Source organism: Hyperolius riggenbachi, chromosome 5 (genome assembly GCF_040937935.1).
Source record: "Hyperolius riggenbachi isolate aHypRig1 chromosome 5, aHypRig1.pri, whole genome shotgun sequence".
Taxonomy (NCBI): Eukaryota; Metazoa; Chordata; class Amphibia; order Anura; family Hyperoliidae; genus Hyperolius; species Hyperolius riggenbachi.
The window spans coordinates 136,973,476-136,995,895 of NC_090650.1; the positions used below are offsets into that span (position 1 = coordinate 136,973,476).

At 43.3% G+C, this 22,420-nt stretch overlaps 1 protein-coding gene across 3 annotated transcripts in view; it reads left to right on the top strand.

Annotated features, from left to right (window-relative positions):
• MYRIP (myosin VIIA and Rab interacting protein) overlaps nucleotides 1-22,420 on the top strand; it is a 533,041-nt gene that overhangs the window by 264,161 nt on the left and 246,460 nt on the right. For all 3 annotated transcript variants that reach the window (XM_068236299.1, XM_068236301.1, XM_068236300.1), the window contains exon 3: nucleotides 12,809-13,030. In XM_068236299.1, the coding sequence (XP_068092400.1) occupies nucleotides 12,809-13,030 (222 nt within the window). The remainder of the gene's footprint in view (nucleotides 1-12,808; nucleotides 13,031-22,420) is intronic.

Consider the following 22,420-nt stretch of genomic DNA (forward strand, 5'->3'; position numbering starts at 1 on the left):
TTGTCATGTTGGGGGCCTCATGATTGCTGATTTTGTCTTGTTGGGGGCCTCATGATTGCTGAATTTGTCTTGATAGGGGCCTCATGATTGCTGAATTTATCTTGTTTGGGGTCACATGATTGCTAACTGCGAGACTGTGGGAAAAGCTGAATCATCATCATATGAGACAATAGCATTAAACCTACTTTTTTAGCTTTTTAAAACAGAAAATAAAACTGGGAGGTTCTAAAAAAATGAATAGATTTTTCAGGAGTAGGATGGATGAAATTGTTTATCTTCACGGTTTATTTGCAGCTTGGATTTTCCATAATGTTCATGTATGAGTTAAAACGTTTGTACAGTATTTAGTTTAAATTGCTGTTGCCACTTTGCGATAGATAAGTGACTTTTGGGTTGCAGTTTGGGCACTCGGCCTCCAAAAGGTTCGCCACCACTGTCCTAATCTAATGTCCCACCATTGCTAGGTTCATGTAAATTTGTCTCCACCCGTGACCACACCCACGTTCTGGTCCATGGCCACACCCATTTTTAATTGGGGGCGCATAGCACACCGCACAACGTAACCCTCATATTTTTAGGCGAGCTATTTGCGGTGTGCTGATCTCTGCTGCCTACAGTATGTACAGTATATGCTGTTCTCTAGTGCCTGCACTAGGTGCTGTTCTACCTCCAGTGTGTACAGTATAAGGTGTTACTCTGTGCCTTTACTGATTTTAAACCAGCTGTATTGTATGCTGATCCCTGCTACTTTCAGTATGTACAGTATTAGCTGTAAGATCAGCAAAAACTCGGTACACAGAGGCGCCAGAGTAGAGTAAAACGTTTTAAAAACCGATTAAAAGCAGAGGGGGATGTTAAGGTGGACTCACCTCCCTCTTACAAAAAAAGAAAACTCACTTGAGTCTCGATAAAACAGAATTGACAAATAATTTATTCAACTCCACAAATGTAACGCGTTTCGCGGGCGTGACCCCGCTTCTTCAGGCAAAAATGGGAGCACAACTCAGTGGGTCAAGCAATAGGTTTGAGCGCCTCTGCCACTGACCCACTGAGTTGTGCTCCCATTTTAGGTGGAGGGGTGCATCCCCATCTACTATCTACAGAGAGCGACTTCTTAACCTGAGTGGGGTCAGATCCTATTGCTCCCCACCTGCATTTAAAGTGGTTGCCTATGGGTAACCCGTGTTTGTGAGTATATATACATAAAATTGTATTGAACTCTTCATTTTACCTGACAATACTGCACCATATTGGGCTCTCGATTCTCTTCTTGTTTTTAAGCAGTATTAGCTGTAAAGCCTGGTACACACATACAATTTTGATTAGCCAATTTTAGCTCTGTTCATCAAATGCATTGTCTGTTGGCCCACTTACTGCATGGGGTGGTAAAATTGGTCAGTGATTGACCAATCAAAATTGTATGTGCATATACATCATCGATCTATGCCTATACTGATTGTCAATTATCTAAATAAAGGACAGGGGGCTCCATCCAATATTTTGATGGGCAGGCCCATTATCTGTAGCTTACATTGCTTCTAAGTTCATGTACATTTGGCCCCACCCGTGGCCCACCCACTCACTTTATGGCCACGCCCATTTTTTGCAGCGGCATATGCCCCCCGCCTAGTGCCCACCGGTGCTCCCGATCTCCAAGGACCCTAGGAACGCCCCTGGTCACTACAGTGCCTCTTTAGTGGAGATTATATAATAAGTATCACTGATGAACAAAGTTAAAAATTAATTTTAAAATCTTGATGTGTTTAAAGCTTAAAGAGACACTGAAGCCAAAATAAAATGATAAAATGATGATATCATGAATTGGTTGTGTAGTAGAGGTAATTACTAGAACATTGGTAGCAAAAAAAAAATATTCTCATATTTTTATTTTCAGTTATACAGCTTTTTTTTTTTATAACATTGCATCATTCTGTAATATTTGCAGTTTACACATTATTCAGCATTCTAAATGTTTTTATAGAACAGGCAGTGAACTTTTGAACTGTCCTGAACTGTTCTCTGCAAAAGAAAAAAACAATACAGTTGAGATAACCTAATCAGAAGTCAGAGCTCTCTGCGACTTACTGTAATGAGCGCAGCCGCGGCGAACGGCATCGCCACCGCGGCTGCCTCTGGATCCCTGCCCGTCTCTCCGGCGTCTAGGACGCCGGGGACGGAACTGACTTTTCCCTGTAGGGTCGCTGTCTCACGCGGGCGCACGCGTGGACAGGACCTTTATGCGGGGAGAGGGATCGTCAGCTGACCTGCTGGTCAGCTGACGGCAGAGGAGACTCACGGCACCCCGGATTGGCTGGCTGCAGGGGGCGTGCCAGTGAGGTCTCCTCTGCTTCTTAAGCCTTCGGGCTTCAATCTGGCGCTGTCTGTTGTCGTGAACGCTTGTGTGTCAGCGCTCAGACCAAGTTTAGGATTACTGTGTCATGCCTGTGTTATACTTTAGACCAGTTCCAGGGTGTTGAGACCAGGGACCTCACACCTAAGCTTAGGATTACTGTGTCATTCCTGTGTTATACTTTAGACCAGTTCCAGGGTGTTGAGACCAGGGACCTCACACCCAAGCTTAGGATTACTGTGTCATTCCTGTGTTATACTTTAGACCAGTTCCAGGGTGTTGAGACCAGGGACCTCACACCCAAGCTTAGGATTACTGTGCCATTCCAGTGTTATACTTTAGACCAGTTCCAGGGTGTTGAGACCAGGGACCTCACACCTAAGCTTAGGATTACTGTGTCATTCCTGTGTTATACTTTAGACCAGTTCCAGGGTGTTGAGACCAGGGACCTCACACCCAAGCTTAGGATTACTGTGTCATTCCTGTGTTATACTTTAGACCAGTTCCAGGGTGTTGAGACCAGGGACCTCACACCCAAGCTTAGGATTACTGTGTCATTCCTGTGTTATACTTTAGACCAGTTCCAGGGTGTTGAGACCAGGGACCTCACACCCAAGCTTAGGATTACTGTGTCATTCCTGTGTTATACTTTAGACCAGTCCTGGGGTGTTGAGACCAAGGACCTCACACCCAAGCTTAGGATATTGATATCTTGTTATTATTATTGTTTAGACTAGTTCCCGGGTGTTGATGCCAAGGACTTCACACCCAGACTAGGATATTGTTTTCTGATTGATCTCCTGTGTATGACTCTTAGCGATTACTCTGACTCTGATCCTGTTTTCTGATCCTGTACTTTCGTCTATCTGCTTACCTGTTGCTGAACCTCTGCCTGATTACCGACTACTCTCCTGTCTCACGATTGTGTACTGCCACTTGCCTCTCTGTTGCTGAACCTTGCCTGCCTGGCCATTCTACTCACCAGTGGGCCCTCGCCACTGGAGAGGTGTTTACTACACCAGCTCTGCTGGTGAAGCAGTTCTGCTAGGCTGTTGTTCAGCCTTGATTACCTGCTCATTAGGTAATCTGTATTTGTACTATACTGTGTCTCCTAGGCTGCAGTACAGTCTGATTCACCCGCTCCTCGGGAGATTCAGCCTCTTCAGTAGTCTTTCTCCAGCTTGCTGGAACTTGTACCTTGTGCTCACTCAGCGTACTGATAGTACCTCACCAGCCCCTCTGGTGAGGTCTTCACAAACTATAAGGTTGCCATATCTGTTAGTGTGTTCACAGAGCCCCAGAGGTCTGGCCGTGTTTAGTACTGCCGTGTATCTAGTGCCAGCCAGCACCTCTGTAGGGGCCTAGCCTGCGTGGTGTTTGAGGCTCATCAGCTCCACTGATGAGCACCTGTTGTGTATTTACTGCCCTCACCTGCTCCACTGATGAGGTATAGCTTAGTAATTGATGGTACCTTCTTAGCTCGTCTTGAAGGTTTGACCAAAGCGGTCTAAGTCCCTTGTCTCACCTTTCCTGTTCCACTGGAAAGGCCTGGGGTAGTTTCTTGCTGCCAGTTAAGCTAGCTCCTCTGATAGGACTAGTTTGCTATCTGGTGAATATCTGTGATTATCTGTCTGATTGGTTCTTGTCTCTCGCCGGCATCCCTGGCAGAGACTAGCTATACTATCTCCGCATTCTCTGTCCATGTTCTTCCCAGCCCCACTGGGGAGCCTTATGTCTAATCTGTCTTGTTTGTGTCCAGATTGTACCTTACCAACTCCTACGGTAAGGTTCTGTAAAAACTATTAAAGTTACGGTTGCACCAAACACTACACACTCTGCTCTTGGTCTTGCTATACTGGTATTATTAGTGATTCTGCGGATCACACATAATCGGGTATAGCGTCTGCATCATTGGTGATTCCGCAGATCACCAATAATCAGACATCTGAGTTGTGGCATTAATCGTCACACTTTCAAAGTCGTGGAGCTCAATGGCAATTTGCATAGATAACAACTGGAGTTTCTTAACTCTTCCTGTACTGGAAACAAATATTAGACTTATGTCTCTGCTCCTAATGCTTTATTTTTTAGCTGTACTACACAACCAATTTATTATATCATAATTTTTTTTTCCGCTTCAGTGTCTCTTTAAAGAGAGTCTGAAGCCTATTAAAATGCTTATTTTTACCTACTATTTATGTTAAGCAATGTTAACAGTGCTAAAACGCAGCATTCCTGCGGCAGAACAAAAGCATTATACCCCCCAAATACCGGGGCAAAATTCCATGACTTTCCAGGTCGTGGATTTTCCGGCCCGGGGAGGCAGAGCTTTGTGCTGTAGCTGTGCCTCTACTGGAGTCAATCTCTGCGGATCTCCACCTCTCCCCGCCCCTCTCAGTGAAAGAAGAATGAGAGCGGCGGGGAGAGACAGTCACGGCGATGAATAAAGAGCACCCTTTTTTATATAATCTTAATTACTAAGTTTATTAATTGCTTGTTCAAGCCGATACATTACTGAGCCAGGCAATAACAGAGAAAAAGGACAAAACAAATCTAATGCAAAGTCATTCTACTCTGCAATGCTTATTTTAATCAATACTGCAATCAGTCTTCAGCTCAACACTGTTCTTGAAATAATTCATTTCCTTGGGAGCAACTGAATGCAGGAGACCCAAAAGAGACCTTCTGGTAAGAACAATAAAGATTAAGGTGCACAGAAACAATAGAAGAGGCAGAAATCCATCTCACAAAATACATTTCATTTAGATTATGATATTGATTTCTACTTCTAATGTGGCTGAATACCTTAATCTTTATTGTTATCAATTTGTTTTGTCTTTTAATGTTTGGGAAGATTGACAAAATATTCCCAAACATTAAAATTACCAATTGGTCATTTCCAGAATTATCTCACTACTTAAGATCTCTTCAGATTTAACAAACCATAACCCATGTCTGAATCTTAAAAGTTCAAGGTCTGTGTATGTATAAAATAAAAAGTCTGAGGCCTGGAACCCACTATAAATCGCTAGCGTTTTTAATTAGTGTTTTGTGAGCGATTTCATGAGCATTTTCTGGCGGTTCTTGGGAGCGATTTTAAAAAGTGTAAGCTTTTTGCCAGAAATTGTGTAGCGATTTGTGATTAGCGATTTTAATTTTGATTGGTCCTTTCAATTTATCATAATTTATTTTACAGTTTGCAGTAATTTCAAATCGCACACAAATCGCTGTGTGTAGTGATTCATGAGCAATTTGCCAGCGCTTCAATACTTTACATTGAATCGCAAATGCTCCCAAAATGCAGCATGTCCTGCAACTGTGATTTTGCTAATCACAATCCCTACTGTGGTACTTGTTTATTTACATTGGCAGAGCATTTAGGGAAAGCGCTAGCGCTTTAAAGTGCTCCCTAATAATGCTCAAAAAAAACGCTCTAGTGGATTCCAGCCATGAGGTCTGGAACCCACTAGGAGCGCTTTTCTGAGCGCTTTGTGATTTGAAAAGCTCTTGCTAATGTAATGCTATGGGTGTGGGTCATTAGCATATTATTACTTTTATATTTATATAGCACCAGTATCTTCCATGGCACTGTAAATGTAGAAATAATAGATACAGTTACAAATAAATGATTTATATGCGAATGGTACACAATTGTACAGGTCAGCTAATGAATTGTAAATAGAGGTGGAAAATATGTACTTACATTATACAGCAGTAATGAAACACACTAAGGCACTGATTCATATAATATTACACCTGCATTTTCTCCCAGGACATGATTTTAGTTTTTTTGTTTTTAAATCTAATTTACAAAACACCTTCTGAAACCTACCAATTGAAAAATGTACTAAAAAAAAGTAAGAAAAGGGATGTTACACTTACTGTTAGTTAATTTGGTCAACTTATTTTAAATATTTTTTCCAGCTGATGGCAGTTGAAAATACATTTCACTCACTTTAGTTGAATCAGTATTAACCACTTCTATACCATGACATTTTGTGCTGATCTGTGCTGCGTGGGCTCTCCAGCCCACAGCACAGATCAGATAGCAGCCAGGCCGATCAGACTTCCCCCCTTTTTTCCCCACTAGGGGGATGTCCTGCTGGGGGGGGGGTCTGATCGCCGCCGGCTGCTTGCGCTTGCGGGGGGCTCTTCAAAGCCCCCCTCCGCAGCGCTTCCTGGCCTCCTTCCCCTCCCCTCCCTCTCCCTCCCCCTGTGAGCGGCGCAGGACGGATTTCCGTCCTGCGCCTGATGGGATAGGCTTTAGCCTATCAGATGCCGGTTATCCCCGGCCAATCAGAGGCCGGGGATCACCGATCTCCTCTACGGCGCTGCTGTGCAGCAGTGCCGTATACATGTAAACACCGGGGAAGGTCTTCCCCGTGTGTTTACATTTACCCTGCGAGCCGCCGATCGGCTCGCAGGGTGTTCACGGAGAGACACCCTCCGTGAACTGACATGGAACGGCCTTCCATGGAATAAACTTCAGGATTCAGGGGCGTATAAATACGCACTGAGAATCCGGAAGTGGTTAATGCCTTGTATGCACATGCAGTCATAGACGGATGGGGACTCGATCCCTTGGAGCTATGCATGGGGCAGGAAGATAGACAGAGTGGTGCATGAGGAGCATCATAAAGTGGGTAGGGGGAGTGGGGAGGACAGTATCCTTGGCCAAGTCAACAGGCCTATTTCAATTACTGCTGTAACCATGCTAGTCCTGGCAGAGGCAGTTACCTGCCGAGTTTAAAGCGGATGGGAGATGAAAAACTAACTATAACAATTGACTTGTCTATATATTTTATCTAAAGTTTAGATAGTTTACACAACAAATCTAGCTGCAAACAGCTTTAATAAAATATGATTCGTTCTTCCTGTGATAGGACAGCAGCCATGTTGTTTGTAAACATTACACAGAGGCAGGCTTATCCGCATCTTGAGCAAAAAAACGTAATCCCCTCCCCCTCCCTCCTCCCCTCTGCCTCTGAAATCTCTGGCTAGAAATACCTCCCCCTCCTCCTGCCCAGACTGAGCTCCCATGAGCCCGTGCTACTGTCTGAAAGTGCCTTGGCTGTCTGAAAACCGGTGGGCGTGGCTTGTTTAGTTTATAGGGAATTAGAGCATTAAAACAAAAAAAAAGTATTTGGCTTGAGGAATGCCCTATAAACAATAAGAAAGGAACACAATTATGCAATGAGTAAAAGTTCATCTCGGATCCACCTTAATCTAACGTGCATATGTAGCTTTAGATTTAGTTGTGCCCTGAATAACACAAAGGTAAATGCAGGAGATGTTATTTGGGTGACACAAAAGGAGGTGGCTAGTGCATCGAAAACAATACGGGCTTGATTCACAAAGCGGTGTAAACTGTTTAGCACGGGTGTGCTAAACAGTTAGCATGTGAAGTGATTTTCGCGGACTTTTGCGCGTTGCGGCAAATTGCGTGCGCAAAAGTCCGTGATCGCGCGAATCGCGGCACTTTGCGCACGCAAAAGTCAGCGAAAAGCACTTCACGTGCTAACTGTTTAGCACACCCATGCTAAACAGTTTGCACCGCTTTGTGAATCAAGCCCTACATGTTTAATAGGAAAACTTTGGGGCAACTTATTTTAAAGTAAATGTCAAGTGACTGAAAAAAAAGAGTCAGAAACGTACTTTTTGCTCCCCTTCGGAAGCACTCAGGAACAAGAGTGCTTCCAAAGCCTCCTGAGGCAGTAATTTAACCACTTCAGGACCGTAGGCTTACACCCTCGTAGTGACCAGGCTATTTTTTACAATTCAGGCCACTGCAGCAAAGTGCTAGCTGCGTGTTTGAAAACAAAAATTATGCAAATCGCCTGAGGAATCCTCCACGGCGGCTTACCCTGAGCTCAGCACGGGATAACCGGCAAGGAGGTTAAATACTTTTTTCATTTTTTTATTTATTAAATTTCCTACCCTTCCTCCCCCCGGCAGCCAATCCCAGCAATCAGCTCTCATAGACATCAGCCTATGCGAGCCGATCGCTCTCTGAGCCTCCCAGGGTGACAGCCGAATACCACGGCTGTCTTCAGTACAGCGCTGCCTTAGATCGCAGCACTGTACATTGTAAATAGACAGCGGTTTCGCCGTCTAACAGTCTCCTAGCGGCGATCACTGCTGGGAGACTGATGACAGAGGGCCTGTCTCAGACATAGGATTGATGATTCAGTCATCTCTTTTTTGTCACTTCTAAATATGTTTTTTTTGTAGGTCTGTGGAAGTTTTGTAGATTTACTGCAACTGATTATGCTTCACTAGCTTCATAACTGCTCTGCCAAATTAAGAGCAACCAGTAATTTTTTAGCTCAGAAATACCTTTCACAGTTTTATCAACAACAAAGAGGGCTCTCATTATAGCAGTGTAGAACTATGATACTCCCTAACAATCAGTGAAACATATGTATGCTGTAGGCAAAAGAATAAGGAAGCCACTGTTTCCATCCCCTACTTTACTTATTAAAAAATCTCTTCTCATACGCTAGTCTAAACTGTACAAAGCCATGAAACCTTGAGTCAGTTTAATTATTTTTTAATTTTTTTGAGATCCAAGGTGCCAGCCAGCTGCAATAAACACAAAACTATTCTGGGTATTTCTCTTGACTTATTATCGGACGCTCACAGTTATGTGCAATGAGTAAACTGTAAGCAAACAATTACAAGCCAAGGTAAATTCTCATACTACATGTACTGGAAACTTATTTGAAGTTACTTCTTGCTATCTCCAGTAGTCAAAACCAGGGCTGTGGAGTCAGTACAAAAATCATCCGACACCGACTCCTCAGTTTATCGAACCACCAACTCCGACTCCAGGTACCCAAAATTGCTCTGATTGTGACTCCTCAACTCCAACTCCACAGCCCTGGTTAAAACCTATCTCAAAGTAAAGAGCTAAGACAGGGTCGGCTCTACCATGAAGCAGAATCACATATTCTCACAATGTTTGCTTCGGGCATCAAAGAGTCTAGAGCCTGCCAAGGATCTAACTGTATATGATACTTTACAATTCAGAGTGTTCAAAAGTTACTGTTTAGTGTGAAATTAAGCTAAATGTACCTAAAAAGTGTATCAGACTCAGTGGAATTTATTGTGGCAGCTTGGGTTACATTACCTTTTCAAATTATTATAAATAAATGCCTTATATAATTAGTGTGCTGACAAGAATTAATAAATACATTTTGCATAGGAGTAAACATATTCTGTTGATTACAAATGAAACCAGCTTCTAAATGGTATCGGAAGTGTACAAGCATTCCTTTATACAGTTCTCTATTTTGGCCATCAGGTGGCGTGAGCACAAGTAAAAGCGAGAAGGAGGGAGATAGCTATGGAAGTTAAAGTCCGGTGTTTTGTTTTATCCATTCCTATATGGGCAGCTTTTCTAAAAATGGCCATTTGAATTGGTTACTCCTGACAGCAGAAAATTGTAGCAGAATTCAGCTTCAACAACTGATGAGCAGTAGGCATTCCAAATCTATTTGAAATAGTATTTAAATAGCCTTCAACAAAACAGCTGTTTCAGGTAATACACGTGGGATATTGTATTGCAATAACATTTTATTATTATAGTCATCCAAATGGAAAATGACATTCGCAATATCATTAGCAATTGGACTTGTTTATGTGCTGTGACGGAAACAATGAAGCAGCGGTTGTTCCAGCCTGCGAAAGAAATGACTGATTGCCAATTAAGTGTAAATAAGCATTGTCAGTGTGAAACAATTGTGTCAAATGCAAATAGTTACATATTGTTCTGAAATGCACCATTAAACATTGACTTGCTATAACTAGCTGGGTGTATCGCTGCTGTGACAACAGCACAGACTGATGGCATTAACATGTGAGCTCTGCTGTGTGACCACTCGTAGCCTCCTGATGATGTCATAGCTTATTTAACCCATAAGCTGCTGCTGTCAGTGATCTTAAGACTTTTGCCTGAGACTGTTCAATTATCAGCCTGGCTGTAATTGATGGATGCTGAGAGGATGGCGTGTTTGATACATGCTTCCTTTCAGAGAATCTCATTAGAGCTGTGAATTATTCTGCAATCTCAGCCTACAATCTCTTTCATGCTGTGAGTGTCAGATTTATTTTATAGGCAGGGGAGGATATGCATGCTAGAGAAAGAGAGCCAGTGCACTACCATTCAATTTTCTGTGTTAGCGTCGTAGAATTATACTAATGCTGTGCTTCACTTGATTTAATACTGCAGGATAATAGTGCCGCCACCAAAGATCTCAGAGGAGGGGGGCTGGCTTTGAGGTTTTAACACATAGAAGGTCATTTCTAAAAGTGCCATTTGAATATAAAGAATTATATGAGCCTTAGGTATTCTAGAATGAATATGCAAATTGAAAGTGTGCATTGGCTTCATATGAATATTTCATACTGATGTCTGCGGTTGCTGTAGAGAGAAAAAACAATGGATTTCTGAATGCAGCACTCCTGTCTGAAGCTATGTACAGACTTTTGATGTTCGTTCAATGTGCAAAGTACAATTCAGCTACCATCAATCTGTCACACAAAGTAGGAGGGCTTTTTGGTCTCTTATAGTCCCCTACACTTTCCTAGTGGTTTTGGGTCACCTGAGCTGCTTTAGTATTCTGTTGTACTGGTCTAAGCCTTACCCCATAGAACTATATCAATCTGTGCCATACACTAATGAGGACCATAAGTCTGAAACAGGTTGTCTGCATGTTGGGTTGATGTGGCTGTGTACAATGTATAAGCTCTATAGCTCTATAGGCTCACTATACACCAGCTATTCTGCATGTAAGCCTGGCTTCAGGGGCATAAAGAAATAATTTGCATAAAGAGATCATTTGCATATTCAGTAGTGGTGCATTGTGGGTAACCACAATTACTCACTTAAACTGATTTATCCCAAATAACTATTATTTTAAAAAGGTACTGCCTTTTAGTAGGAGTGCTTTTCGTTCTCTTTTAGTTCCATATACTTTCCCAGTGGTTTTAGTTAACCCTGAGCTGCTTGGGTGTTCTGTTGTACAAAGAAGGCTATAATCTGATTCCATAAAAATTCTCTGGGTACCATATAAGGACCACTTGAGTGTCCTTTCGGGCTACCATGCAACGTAAAGTTCTGTCTTCCCACTGTGAGCCTGATAATGGTGTATGACCCCCATAGTGATGCTAACAAGGAATAAGTGTAGGTACAGTCATGTGTAGCTCTGTGAAGTTAAGTGTTGAACACATATTAGATGGTTTTTGGACAAAGTGGACAGTAAGGGCTGCCTCTCCAAATAATCTAGCATGTGTAAAGCGAGTAGAATGCATCAACAAGAGATTGGGCCTGTCAGATCATCTCGTCCAAATGCTGGCCCAGGCTATTGTTCTCCTCCTTACCCCTCATGGTCTGTCGTGACCCACGTAGCCCTCCCTCTGCATCCCACCATAGCAAGAGTCCTGTACAGCACATAGGCCCGTGATGCTTCTCCACAGAGCTCTGCTCAAATCTGTTTCCCCAGATGATTCAGTTTTTGTGTGTGATAGTCATTTTACATGTGCCTCTTGATGGAGGGAAGGAAAAGATACAAGAACTGATAAAATAGCTGTGTTTATTCAGGAGCATCTATAAGTTTTTGACTGTATCAGTGCACCATTTAGCACAATGGACTGCTGTCAAACCAGAGCCATATTTGGATGAGTTCTTGGGAAGTGAAAGGCAAAGTGTCATATGAGTACTTTCAATAAGCACCTTTGCAGAATGTACTTCTATTGTAAATGCCATTGGGAACACATTACATCAAATGTCAGCACAGACATACAGTATATCCAGGAGTTATAACTCAACTGTCATTTTAGCACTGTGAGTTCCAGACTAGGTTGAAAATTACGCTGATAAATTTGAGCCTGAGAAGTTTTGTTAGGCATATTGCTATGAAATTTCTGAAGTATCTACAATATCTCTCATCACTGAGGCCCCATTTACATTTAGAAACGCAAAATGCTGGCGATTTTTGCTGGCGTTTTGTGGGAGTGATTTTTCCGCAATTTCATGCAGAAAAATCACTGGACAGTGCAGCGATTTCTCAGCTATCGCGTTTAGCGCTTCTATAGCACTGAAACGCGATCACCGGGAAATCGCCTGAAAATGGTGCAGGCTACGCGTTTGTGTTTTGCGATTTTGGGTGATTTGCGGCGATTAGCGCAAATCGCCCAAGTAAGAATGGGCCCATAGGGTTTATTACACTAGCGCTTTCAAAAGCACTAGCGTTTGAGCATTTTGCAAAAATTGACGGCAAAACTCTCAAGAGTGAATGGGGCCTAACTGCCCCATTTAACTGGAAAGGTCTAATTTGCTATTAAGTATACAAAAACTCAGAGAATTCTTTAAATGCTTTCATTACACATATTAGTAGCTGTAACTTGGATTTTTGCATTTGCACAATTTACTGACCCTCATATGTCTTCTCTTATCAGTGAGTTAAAGCAAAAGCTGGATGAAGAAGGCAACAAGTGCTCCATTCTGTCAAAGCAACAGAAGTTCAATGAACACTGCTGTATCCGATGCTGCTCCCCGTTTACCTTTCTCATCAATTCCAAACGCCGCTGTCTGGAATGCAAATTCAACATCTGCAAAAACTGCAGCTCCTACCAAAAGAAAGATAAAGCCTGGATCTGTAATGTCTGCCAGCAAACCAGGTTAGTTTCATTTTATGGTGCGTTCATTAATAAGGTAATTGTCACATTTTCTTTGCAGTTTGGAGGATAGCTGGTTATAGTAGAGCACTGTGGGCACTGTGATGTGTCTATGTGGTATTTATTTCCCTGTTTCCTTTACATGCTCAGTGATCTCTTTTGGATTGTGGACTATGGGCATAGTGATGCCTATTTTGATTGTTTTGAAATTCTATTTTCTGTGTCTCTCAGAAACATTGTGACTTATCTGTGAGAAAATGCGGAAAAGCCGCCGCGTGTACTGACAGCAAGGCGGCTGGCTCCGCGTCCAGCGCGGCGGTTTGTATGCAGCAGCATGCGTCTGACACTATGATAGATCGCGGAAAAGCCGCCGCATGTACTGGCAGCAAGGCGGCTGTTTGCGCGTCCAACGCGGCGGTTTGCACGCAGCAGTGTGTGTCTGGTGTGGCTGGCTCTGTTAGTGCACCTGGATGGAGAGCTACGCGCGTGCCTGCCAGAAGTCAGGACCTTTATACCAGCTGGAGATGGATCAGCCGATCAGCTGATTCCTGCTGGACTCCTGATTGGCTGAGTGGCTCGGGCGGGGTGGCAGAGTCCTGCAAATATATATATATATATATATATATATATATATTATCATTTGTGTTATACTCCAGACTAGTTCCAGGGTGCTGAGACCACGGACCTCGCACCCAAGACTAGGGAACTGTATTATCATTTGTGTTATACTCCAGACTAGTTCCAGGGTGCTGAGACCACGGACCTCGCACCCAAGACTAGGGAACTGTATTATCTTTGTGTTATACTCCAGACTAATTCCAGGGTGCTGAGACCACGGACCTCGCACCCAAGACTAGGGAACTGTATTATCATTTGTGTTATTCTCCAGACCTGCTTGTGACGCCCATCTTCCAGGGGTCACTAGCCACCGGGTCTTCTTGCTATTCAGCCTGGGACTCCGCCTCTTGGATGTCTCAGGCTGCTGCAAGATCTCTGCACTTCCAAAGGGAGGTATTTTTCATACTGCCAAGGACCACCTGCTCCTTGGGTGGTCCTCACTCAAAGTTATTACTGTTGCACCAAACACTCACACTATATAGGTGCAATATATAGCAATATATCTGTATTATCGGTGATTCTGCAGATCATCAATAATCAGGTATATATCTGCATTCTTGGTGATACTGCAGATCACCAATAATCAGATTCTCTCTGCGTGCTGGCACCGATCGTTACATTATCTTTCCCTGAGGAAGGGGTCTTTACATAACCCAGATATTTTAGAATCTACAATAAACTTATGAACTGTTTATCTGATTATGAACTGTTGATCTGTTTGGTGAATTACTGTTTACATATAGTATTGGCTTGGTTGGCACATCTACCAAGCTATCATACCAAAAGATGTGCAAACTCAAATCAATGACCTCCAATGTGGTGTGTATTCAGAAATACTACCGGTGGCATCTGCTCTACCTGAAAGTCAAAAGCACTGTATGCAGTTAATGAGTACCAGAAAAGGTGGTGTAGTAAGGACGAGTTTCGGTTTTAAGTGAACTGGACTGAGTTTTAGGATCCTCTGCTAATTCATTGTTTTGCTTTATTGGCTCTTTTCAGATAATTCGTTTTGAAGGAAAAACATAGTCCAGAGTAAAGTTCCATGATTGGGACAAGGCATCTGTTTCCACCAATCATATATGAGTGTTTCTGAGGCCACCAATTCTATTTGTTATGTGGTCTGAAAATATTCTAATTTTTTTCAATAACCATTTGTTGTTGTCCAAGAGTCTCCTGCTGAGAGAGTCTGCTAGTAGACTGTGAAAGGCTGGCATGTAGGTGGCTTCTAGGTCCAGTGTAGTATTGACAAGCTTTTCATCCCTCTCTGCTGGTGGGTGCAGACTACTGTAGTAGATAAAATACTTGATGTATGCAAGCTTTCAAACTCACTTTTGTGCTATGATTGAGGACCATTGAGTGTCTGAAACATGTCAGCTATTTGTTGTTACTGGTTTTATCTGATCCAATAAAAGCTTGCATTTAATGGGACATTGTGCTGAACCCCACTTCTTCAATTTTACCGGTTTGGGTCTGAGTCCCTGGTTCCTGCACTGACTCTGACTTGCAGACGTAGAGCAGATCACAGTTTTTCCCCTTCCTTTAAACTCTCCTACTTTGAACATAAGTAAATGGTAGGTACAGCTGTTAGTTTAGTCTTCCCAATACCTGTGCAATTTTAACCTCTTGGGGCAGCATTACAACGGAACTTCAACCTGTTAAGATTCTTGGACGTGAATTTGAAGTCCTGATTATCCCTCCTGTGCATTCCAGGACGTGAAATTCATGTCATGCACTTTTAACCCTTGCCGCGTGCCTGTGCACATGCAATTGTGCTCCCGCGTGGGCACGTGCGTTCTCTCGTCATTCCCATTCTCATGCACGCAATTTAATGTGAATGACTGCTGCTAATAGCAGCACTCATTCATGTTAACAGAAAAAAAAGTTCACAGATTAAAAAAACGTAAAAAATCAATGTCCCCATTAAAAAATAAAGTGCTCACAACCCCCCAGCAAAGTAATAATGCTTACCTAATTAACCCCTTGTGTACCTATACTTAGCCTTGAGATCAGGGGACACTTCTAATGGCTGCTGCCCGTAGTGGTGGGATGCGATCGCTAGGGCAACAGTTCCGAGACCCAACACTGTACAGATACATTGCTATGTTTAGCAATGTATCTGTACAGCACTGGGGTCCACAAACTGTGCGCCATAGCGATCAGATCCAGTCGCTTCAAACGCACAGGCTGGCTATAATAGTATGCCACATTCACAACTAGTGATGAAATATAGCATGTTGAGTATCATTTTACCCAGAATACAATAAATAATATATTTGGAGGTGTTTTATAACTGTGTCACTTGTCATGTGAAAGTTATGGTGTAAAATGGAAAAATGTGTCTTTTCTGCATTTAAAACCTAATTTTTTTCTATACAATGCCTATAAAATTAAATAATTATCAGAAACAAATATTATTAGAAAAACGCCTAGATTGTCCTAAAAGCACCAATATGTGTATCACTTTGATGACAAAAGTAATAAAAAAAAGTTATTGCTTTAACATTGCGACACAGCTGATTTGCCAAAATAGTCAGAAGTCTTAAGGGGTAAAACCCCCTGAAATGCGAACTGGTTAAGCAAGACACTGGGTGATTTATACTGCTTTTGTGGAGCTGTATTTAGCATCATGCATCATTTCTTGCCAAACTTTTCTGTTTGTTATTTATTTCTATATCTGGTAACATAAGACATAGCTCCCCTGCCAAGCTTCTTTGACTCCTTTTAACCCATGCTGGCTGGTAGTGGCAGAACAGTTGAGCCGATGAGCATGGGGCTCTGCTACCTGAACAATATCAGCCCCTTTAATAATAAGGAGGCCCCAGATGTCTGTTTAGATGAACCTTAGAGTACATGATGAGACCAATTAAGCCATATAAATGCAGTCATCAGCAGGTTCCTTTTGATTTGGTATTCACTCATCCTAGTGGGGGCATGAAGTGAAGAGATGTATTATCCTAGAATGGCTGTGCTGGGAAAGCAAGAGGATAACAGAAAGAGGATCATACAAAAACAGAATATGCGTGTCACAGCTGGTTTAAAGCATACATGAAGTGACATTTGACATGATGAGATAAACATAAGTACATGTAGTACTCACTCTAATAAGATATTGTCTGAAGTCCCTTTCTGATTTCTATTACAGCAAGAGTTAAAAAAAAAACAAAAAAACTTTGCAATCTATACAAACAAGTGTTGTTGAACAGTTTGTGGAATTCAGTGAGTATTCTGAAAAGTAAATAAAACAGCTAAGTAGCTGAGCGAGAGAAGGCATGTGATAGGATTTTAGTGCTGGAATGTTCAAACTAGTATAATTTAAACTTTTTCATTCAGAAAGGCAGATTTGTCACTGCTGCTTTTCACAATGAAGCCTTAGAATGAAGCACTTAAACTGGACATAAAAATATGAGGCTCAGTTCTATATTTAATTTACTTTCTGTAAAATACATACAATAAATCATCTCATAAGTTTATTTTCACTTCAGGTTTGCTTTAAAGGGAACCAGAGAGGAATGGCCAGCCAAAATAGAAAATGATTTTATACATACCTGGGGCTTCTTCCAGCCCCATAAGCCTGGATCGCTCCCACGCCACCATCCTCCGCTTCCTGTACCGGCGGTACCGGGTCCCGTCACTTCCGGCGGACGTGGCCAATTGTCCGCATCACCGGGGCTCCCTCTATACCCGTACGCATGCGGCTGCGCAGTAGGCAGCCACATACGTATCTGTATGGAGAGAGCACCCTGTGATGCGGAGAATTGGCCGCGTCCGCCGGCCGACTGGCCAACTCGCAGCAATGACGGGACCTAGTGGCGGCGGATCCAGGCAGCGTAGGATGGCGACGTGGGAGCGATCCGTACGTATGGGGCTGGAGGAAGCCCCAGGTATGTATATTTCATCCTCTCTGGTTCCATTTAAATATCTTTAAGTATACAGATGTTTAATCAATATTTTGAGGTCCACATGCTCCAAGCACAGTTCAGTGGTGTACCTCTGTGAGAGCCTCTTTGATGGGATTAACCTGGGTACGTTTTAATGGGTGCTGATAAACAAAAAAGCACTGCTATGATAGCGGAACATAAAAAAGGCAAAAATCATTTTGTAACTTCACTAAATCTCTAGTGTATGTAAAAAAAAACACCCTTCTTTATGCATTTCTTATTTTATGAGGTTTATATGATAAATTGTGACTCTTGAAACCAAAGCCTCACAGGCACATAAAAATGCAGAACTGTAAAAAAATAACCGTCAACAAGGGAAGGTCCGCACAATGTCTATTAGAGACAAGTAATTTTATTGTAGACGTATCCAAATCACCATATCATGCAACTAGTTGTTTCATAGTTGCATAGTTGCATGATATGGTGATTTGGATACGTCCACAATAAAATTACTTGTCTCTTATGGACCTTCCCTTGTTGACGGTTACCCTTGGATTGGCTATCCTGGTCCCGGCACTGTCCTGGAACAGAGTGGGCGGTTACCACCCACCTTTTTGTAAAAAAATAACAAGTGATGGCAATTATACATTTCAAAAAGTGTTGAGCACACAAGCAACAGAGGTAGGAAATGATGTAAAAGAAAATTTCAAATCTTGAACTGCTGCGTCCTAAATATTTCCGTCAGACCTGTTCCATATCCTTTGGGATTGTTTAGAGTTTGTTTCTGCATGTTAATCATCAAAACACAATGCTTTAGCTTGCTGGTTGACATTGCACTATAAATATCTGTGACACCATGGAAACAGGAAGAAAGTAATGACAGACACATGCTACAGTAGTGGTGTTAGTAGTAGTGCTAATGTATGATGTTTATCAGTTTGATGGTTAATGATATAATGTTCATTTACAATGAAAGGGGTATTTTTAGAAGAATCCAGATAAGCCCCTGAAAATAATTTATTTCTGTAAACACATAGTTCATCTGCCATTATTTTCCCTATTAATAAAGAACATTATGCCAAGTGAATTAATGGTACCATGCATGCAGGAGAAAATTAACTCTAGCTTCTTCACCAGTACACTGAAAGGGAACCTGAGTATTTGAAAAATTGAATACAGGTTGTCCTCGGTTAACGAACGAGATAGGGACTGTAGGTTTGTTCTTGACCTGAATCTGTTCTTAAGTCGGAACATTGTGCTATCTCTGTCCCGTGTACCTCCTCTGTGCCCCCCTGTGCCTGCAGTGTCCCCCTCTGTGTCACCTCTGCCCTCTGTAGCTGTTTAAAACTTATACAAGTTTAAAAGCCATTTTTTCTTTTATTTTTTTAAAATCGATTTTCTCAAAAACTACAAGTCCAATTTTTAAAAAAAAATTGTGGGCTTGTTCCCATGGAAACAGAGAATCCATGCCGTTCGTATCGGCGGGTCATTCATAAGTCGGGGACTACCTGTACTTGCCTGAGGGAAGGAAAGTCACTGGAACCTCCAGACTCTCTCACGCAGTCTTCGGGACCTCAGCCATCGCTCCGGTACTGACATGAGTGCGGCTGCACCTGCGCAGAAGCAAGAAGCTACTTCCACACAAGCAGCTCTGGCTTACCGCGTAGGTGCAGCCATACTTGCACAGGCGCAATGTGCCTGCACTCGCTTCTGAAGAGGAGCGCGGCCCAGATGTCCATTCCGACAAACCCTTGTCAGAATTCTTCAGACAACAGGGGAATGATGGGCGGACTGCGTGGGAGTCCTCTATAGCAGGGTTTTTCAACCTTTTGACTAATTGTACCACTTTTATCGCCTGCGCAGTATAGCAGTAGATTGGACGCGATCGGGCTTGGTTGTTTCTGCTGGAGCCTGAATGGAGAGCAGCTACTGCGCATGCGCACACACTGACAAGGAGAACGTCCAGTGCTGGATACCATCTATTTAGGAGGAAGAGGGAAGCCTCTTTGGGATACAATGGCCTCCCCTCCCTGAGGTAAGTACCCCCGGGGCACTTTTTTCTTACAGGTACACTTTAAGAAAAGAGGGCATATGGGAGGGGAAAAGTAGGAGTAGAGAATGTGTGAACAAGTTTCAAAGGTAGCTAAAAGTGCTAGCCTGGAAATAAAACCACTAAGTTGAAGCCAAGAAATGGGTCATTAGACTGGGAGCAAGATAGGAAGATAAAAAGCCAACATAGGCTTTTTCTTCCATTCCTTCTTCACAGTTATGCACATCTGACACCTGTGACTGTTTCGTCTGATTATGGACTTTTTATAGATTAACAGTTTTTTAATTGTACAAATCGTGATGCAAATCTAGCCCCAAAACATAAAATGTGGTGGCAAATCAACATTCAACATTGAGGACCTCAAGGCCAGGGGTGCTCATCACGGGCTAAACAAGGGGACACTTCAGCCATGTTCCCTGTTTGGCCCATGTCCTGAACCTGGAGGCTCAGAGGTTCCTGTGCACCTACCAGGGGAGGACGCACTGCTGGAAGGTACACAGAAAATTGTGCGCCATTTCCGCCGCTCCACCACCGCCTCCATAATTCTGGCTGACCTGTAATAGCGGAAGGGCCTGCAACAGCACTGTCTCATCATCGATGTACCAACTCGCTGGAACTCCACCCTGGCAATGTTGGAGCGGCTGTGCCAGCACTACATCGTTGACGAGAATGTCTCTGGCACCACACACCTCCAGGTTCTTTCCAACGCAGATTGGTGGAAGATGCGGCAGGTGTACGTGGTGTTGGCTCCCTTCCTGCAGGGAACCAACATGGTAAGCCGGGAGCGGGCATCCGTCTGCGAGTGGGTGCCCATGGTTTGTCTGCTGGACAGTGCAGTGTTTAATCTGCTGGAAGAGGCAGAGGCAGCCCTGACCCAGCTGGATCAGCAGGCAGCTGCACAGTCCACCTCTCAGCAGGAGGAGGACTATTTTCAGTTGTTGGAGGAGGAATTTCAGGTCCCGGACCTTGCTGTAGAGGGGGAACAGCAGAGCATAGCTGCAGTGGTGCGAGGATGGAAAGGGCAGGCCGACGCTCAGCAGGCAGAAGAGGAGGACAGGCATGTAATCTCGGGGGATGAAGACGATGATGTGGCTGTCGTGGTGCACCTCTTCCACATGGCTACACACATGCTGCGCTGTCTGCGCAGAGACCCCAGGGTGGCCCAGATGCGGCAGAGGGAGGACATCTGGTTCACCATGATCCTGGACCCACAGCTGAAGGGGAAGCTGAGTCAATTCATGAAGCGTGGAGACCCTGAGCGCCGAATAAGTTAGTTGCAGCCGCCACTTGTTCACAGACTGGAGGAATCTTTCCCCTAGCCTTCCACCCCCAACCCCCCCCCCCCCCCCCCCGTTCCTGTTCAGCCAACATAGCAGCCGGTGTTTGTGGCCAGTTGAAAAATGACAGTTAAAAACAGATGAAATTTGGCAGTTGGAAAATGACAATTGAAAAATTACAGTTGGAAAATGGCAGTTGAAATTTGACAGTTGAAAAATGCCAGTTGAAAAATGACAGTTGGACAATGGCAGTTAAAAAATGACAGTTGAAAAATGGCAGTTGGAAAATTGACAGTTATAAACAGTTGGAAAATGACAGTTGGAAAAGTGCAGTTGAAAAATGACAGTTGGAGAATGGCAACTGAAAAATGGCAGTTGGAAATTGGCAGTTGGAAAATTACAGTTGAAAAATGGCAGTTGAAAAATGGCAGTTGGAAAATGGCAGTTAAAAAATGACAGTTGGAAAATGACAGTTGGAAAATGGCAGTTGGAGAATGGCAGTTGGAAAATGACAGTTGAAAAACAGTTGAAATTTGGCAGTTGGAAAATGGCAGTTGAAAATGGCAGTTGAAAAATGGCAGTTAAAAAATGACAGTTGGAAAATGGCAGTTGGAAAATGATAGTTGGAAAATGGCACTTGGAGAATGGCAGTTGGAAAACGACAGTTGAAAAACAGTTGATATTTGGCAGTTGGTAAATGGCAGTTGGAAAATAGCAGTTAAAAAATGACAGTTGGAAAATGGCAGTTGGAGAATGGCAGTTGGAAAATGACAGTTGAAAAACAGTTGAAATTTGGCAGTTGAAAAATGACAGTTGGAAAATGGCATTTGAAAAATGACAGTTGGAAAATGGCAGCTCCTCTGCCCTGCCACACACGCCAGACAGGAATTGTACGAAGGGAAGAAGCGCAGGGCAAGATAGCCCTGAAAGAGAGAGATCAAAGCGACAGAGGGTATGTGTGTTCACCAAACTAGTCGCCACCCTGCGACGATGAACACACAACCAGGAAGACAAAGCGAGAAGGCAATCGCCTGAGATGGCGATTGCTAACAGCGACACAAGACCGAATAAGCACAGATGAGGAATGTATGTTTGTCCACCAATCTAGCCGCCACCTGCGACGGTGGACACACAACAGAAGAAACCAAGTGAGAATGCAATCGCAAGAGAAGCGATTGCGGAAGAGAATGAGCACAGGGACAGATTGTATGTGTGTGCACCAAACTAGTCGCCAACCCGCGACGGTGCATACACAACAGCAGATATGAAGTAGGAACGCAATCGCGAGTGAGGCGATTGCCAGAGGTGACAGAAGGCTACAACAAGGCAGAACACAAGAGTAGCAAAGGCACAGCAAATCATACAAAGAAAAGATAAGGAAAATAACAAACGCTAGCTAAATGCGAACACCGCACTCATTCGCAACAGTGCACGCGTTTATGCGCGGTCTCCGCGTGATAAGCACAACAGAGACAAGCACGCCTAACTAACCACCGACAGACAAACATGAAGCAGAGGACGCGAGCGCCTGCTTAACAGTTACCTCACTGAGCCTCCAGCAAGCGTTCGT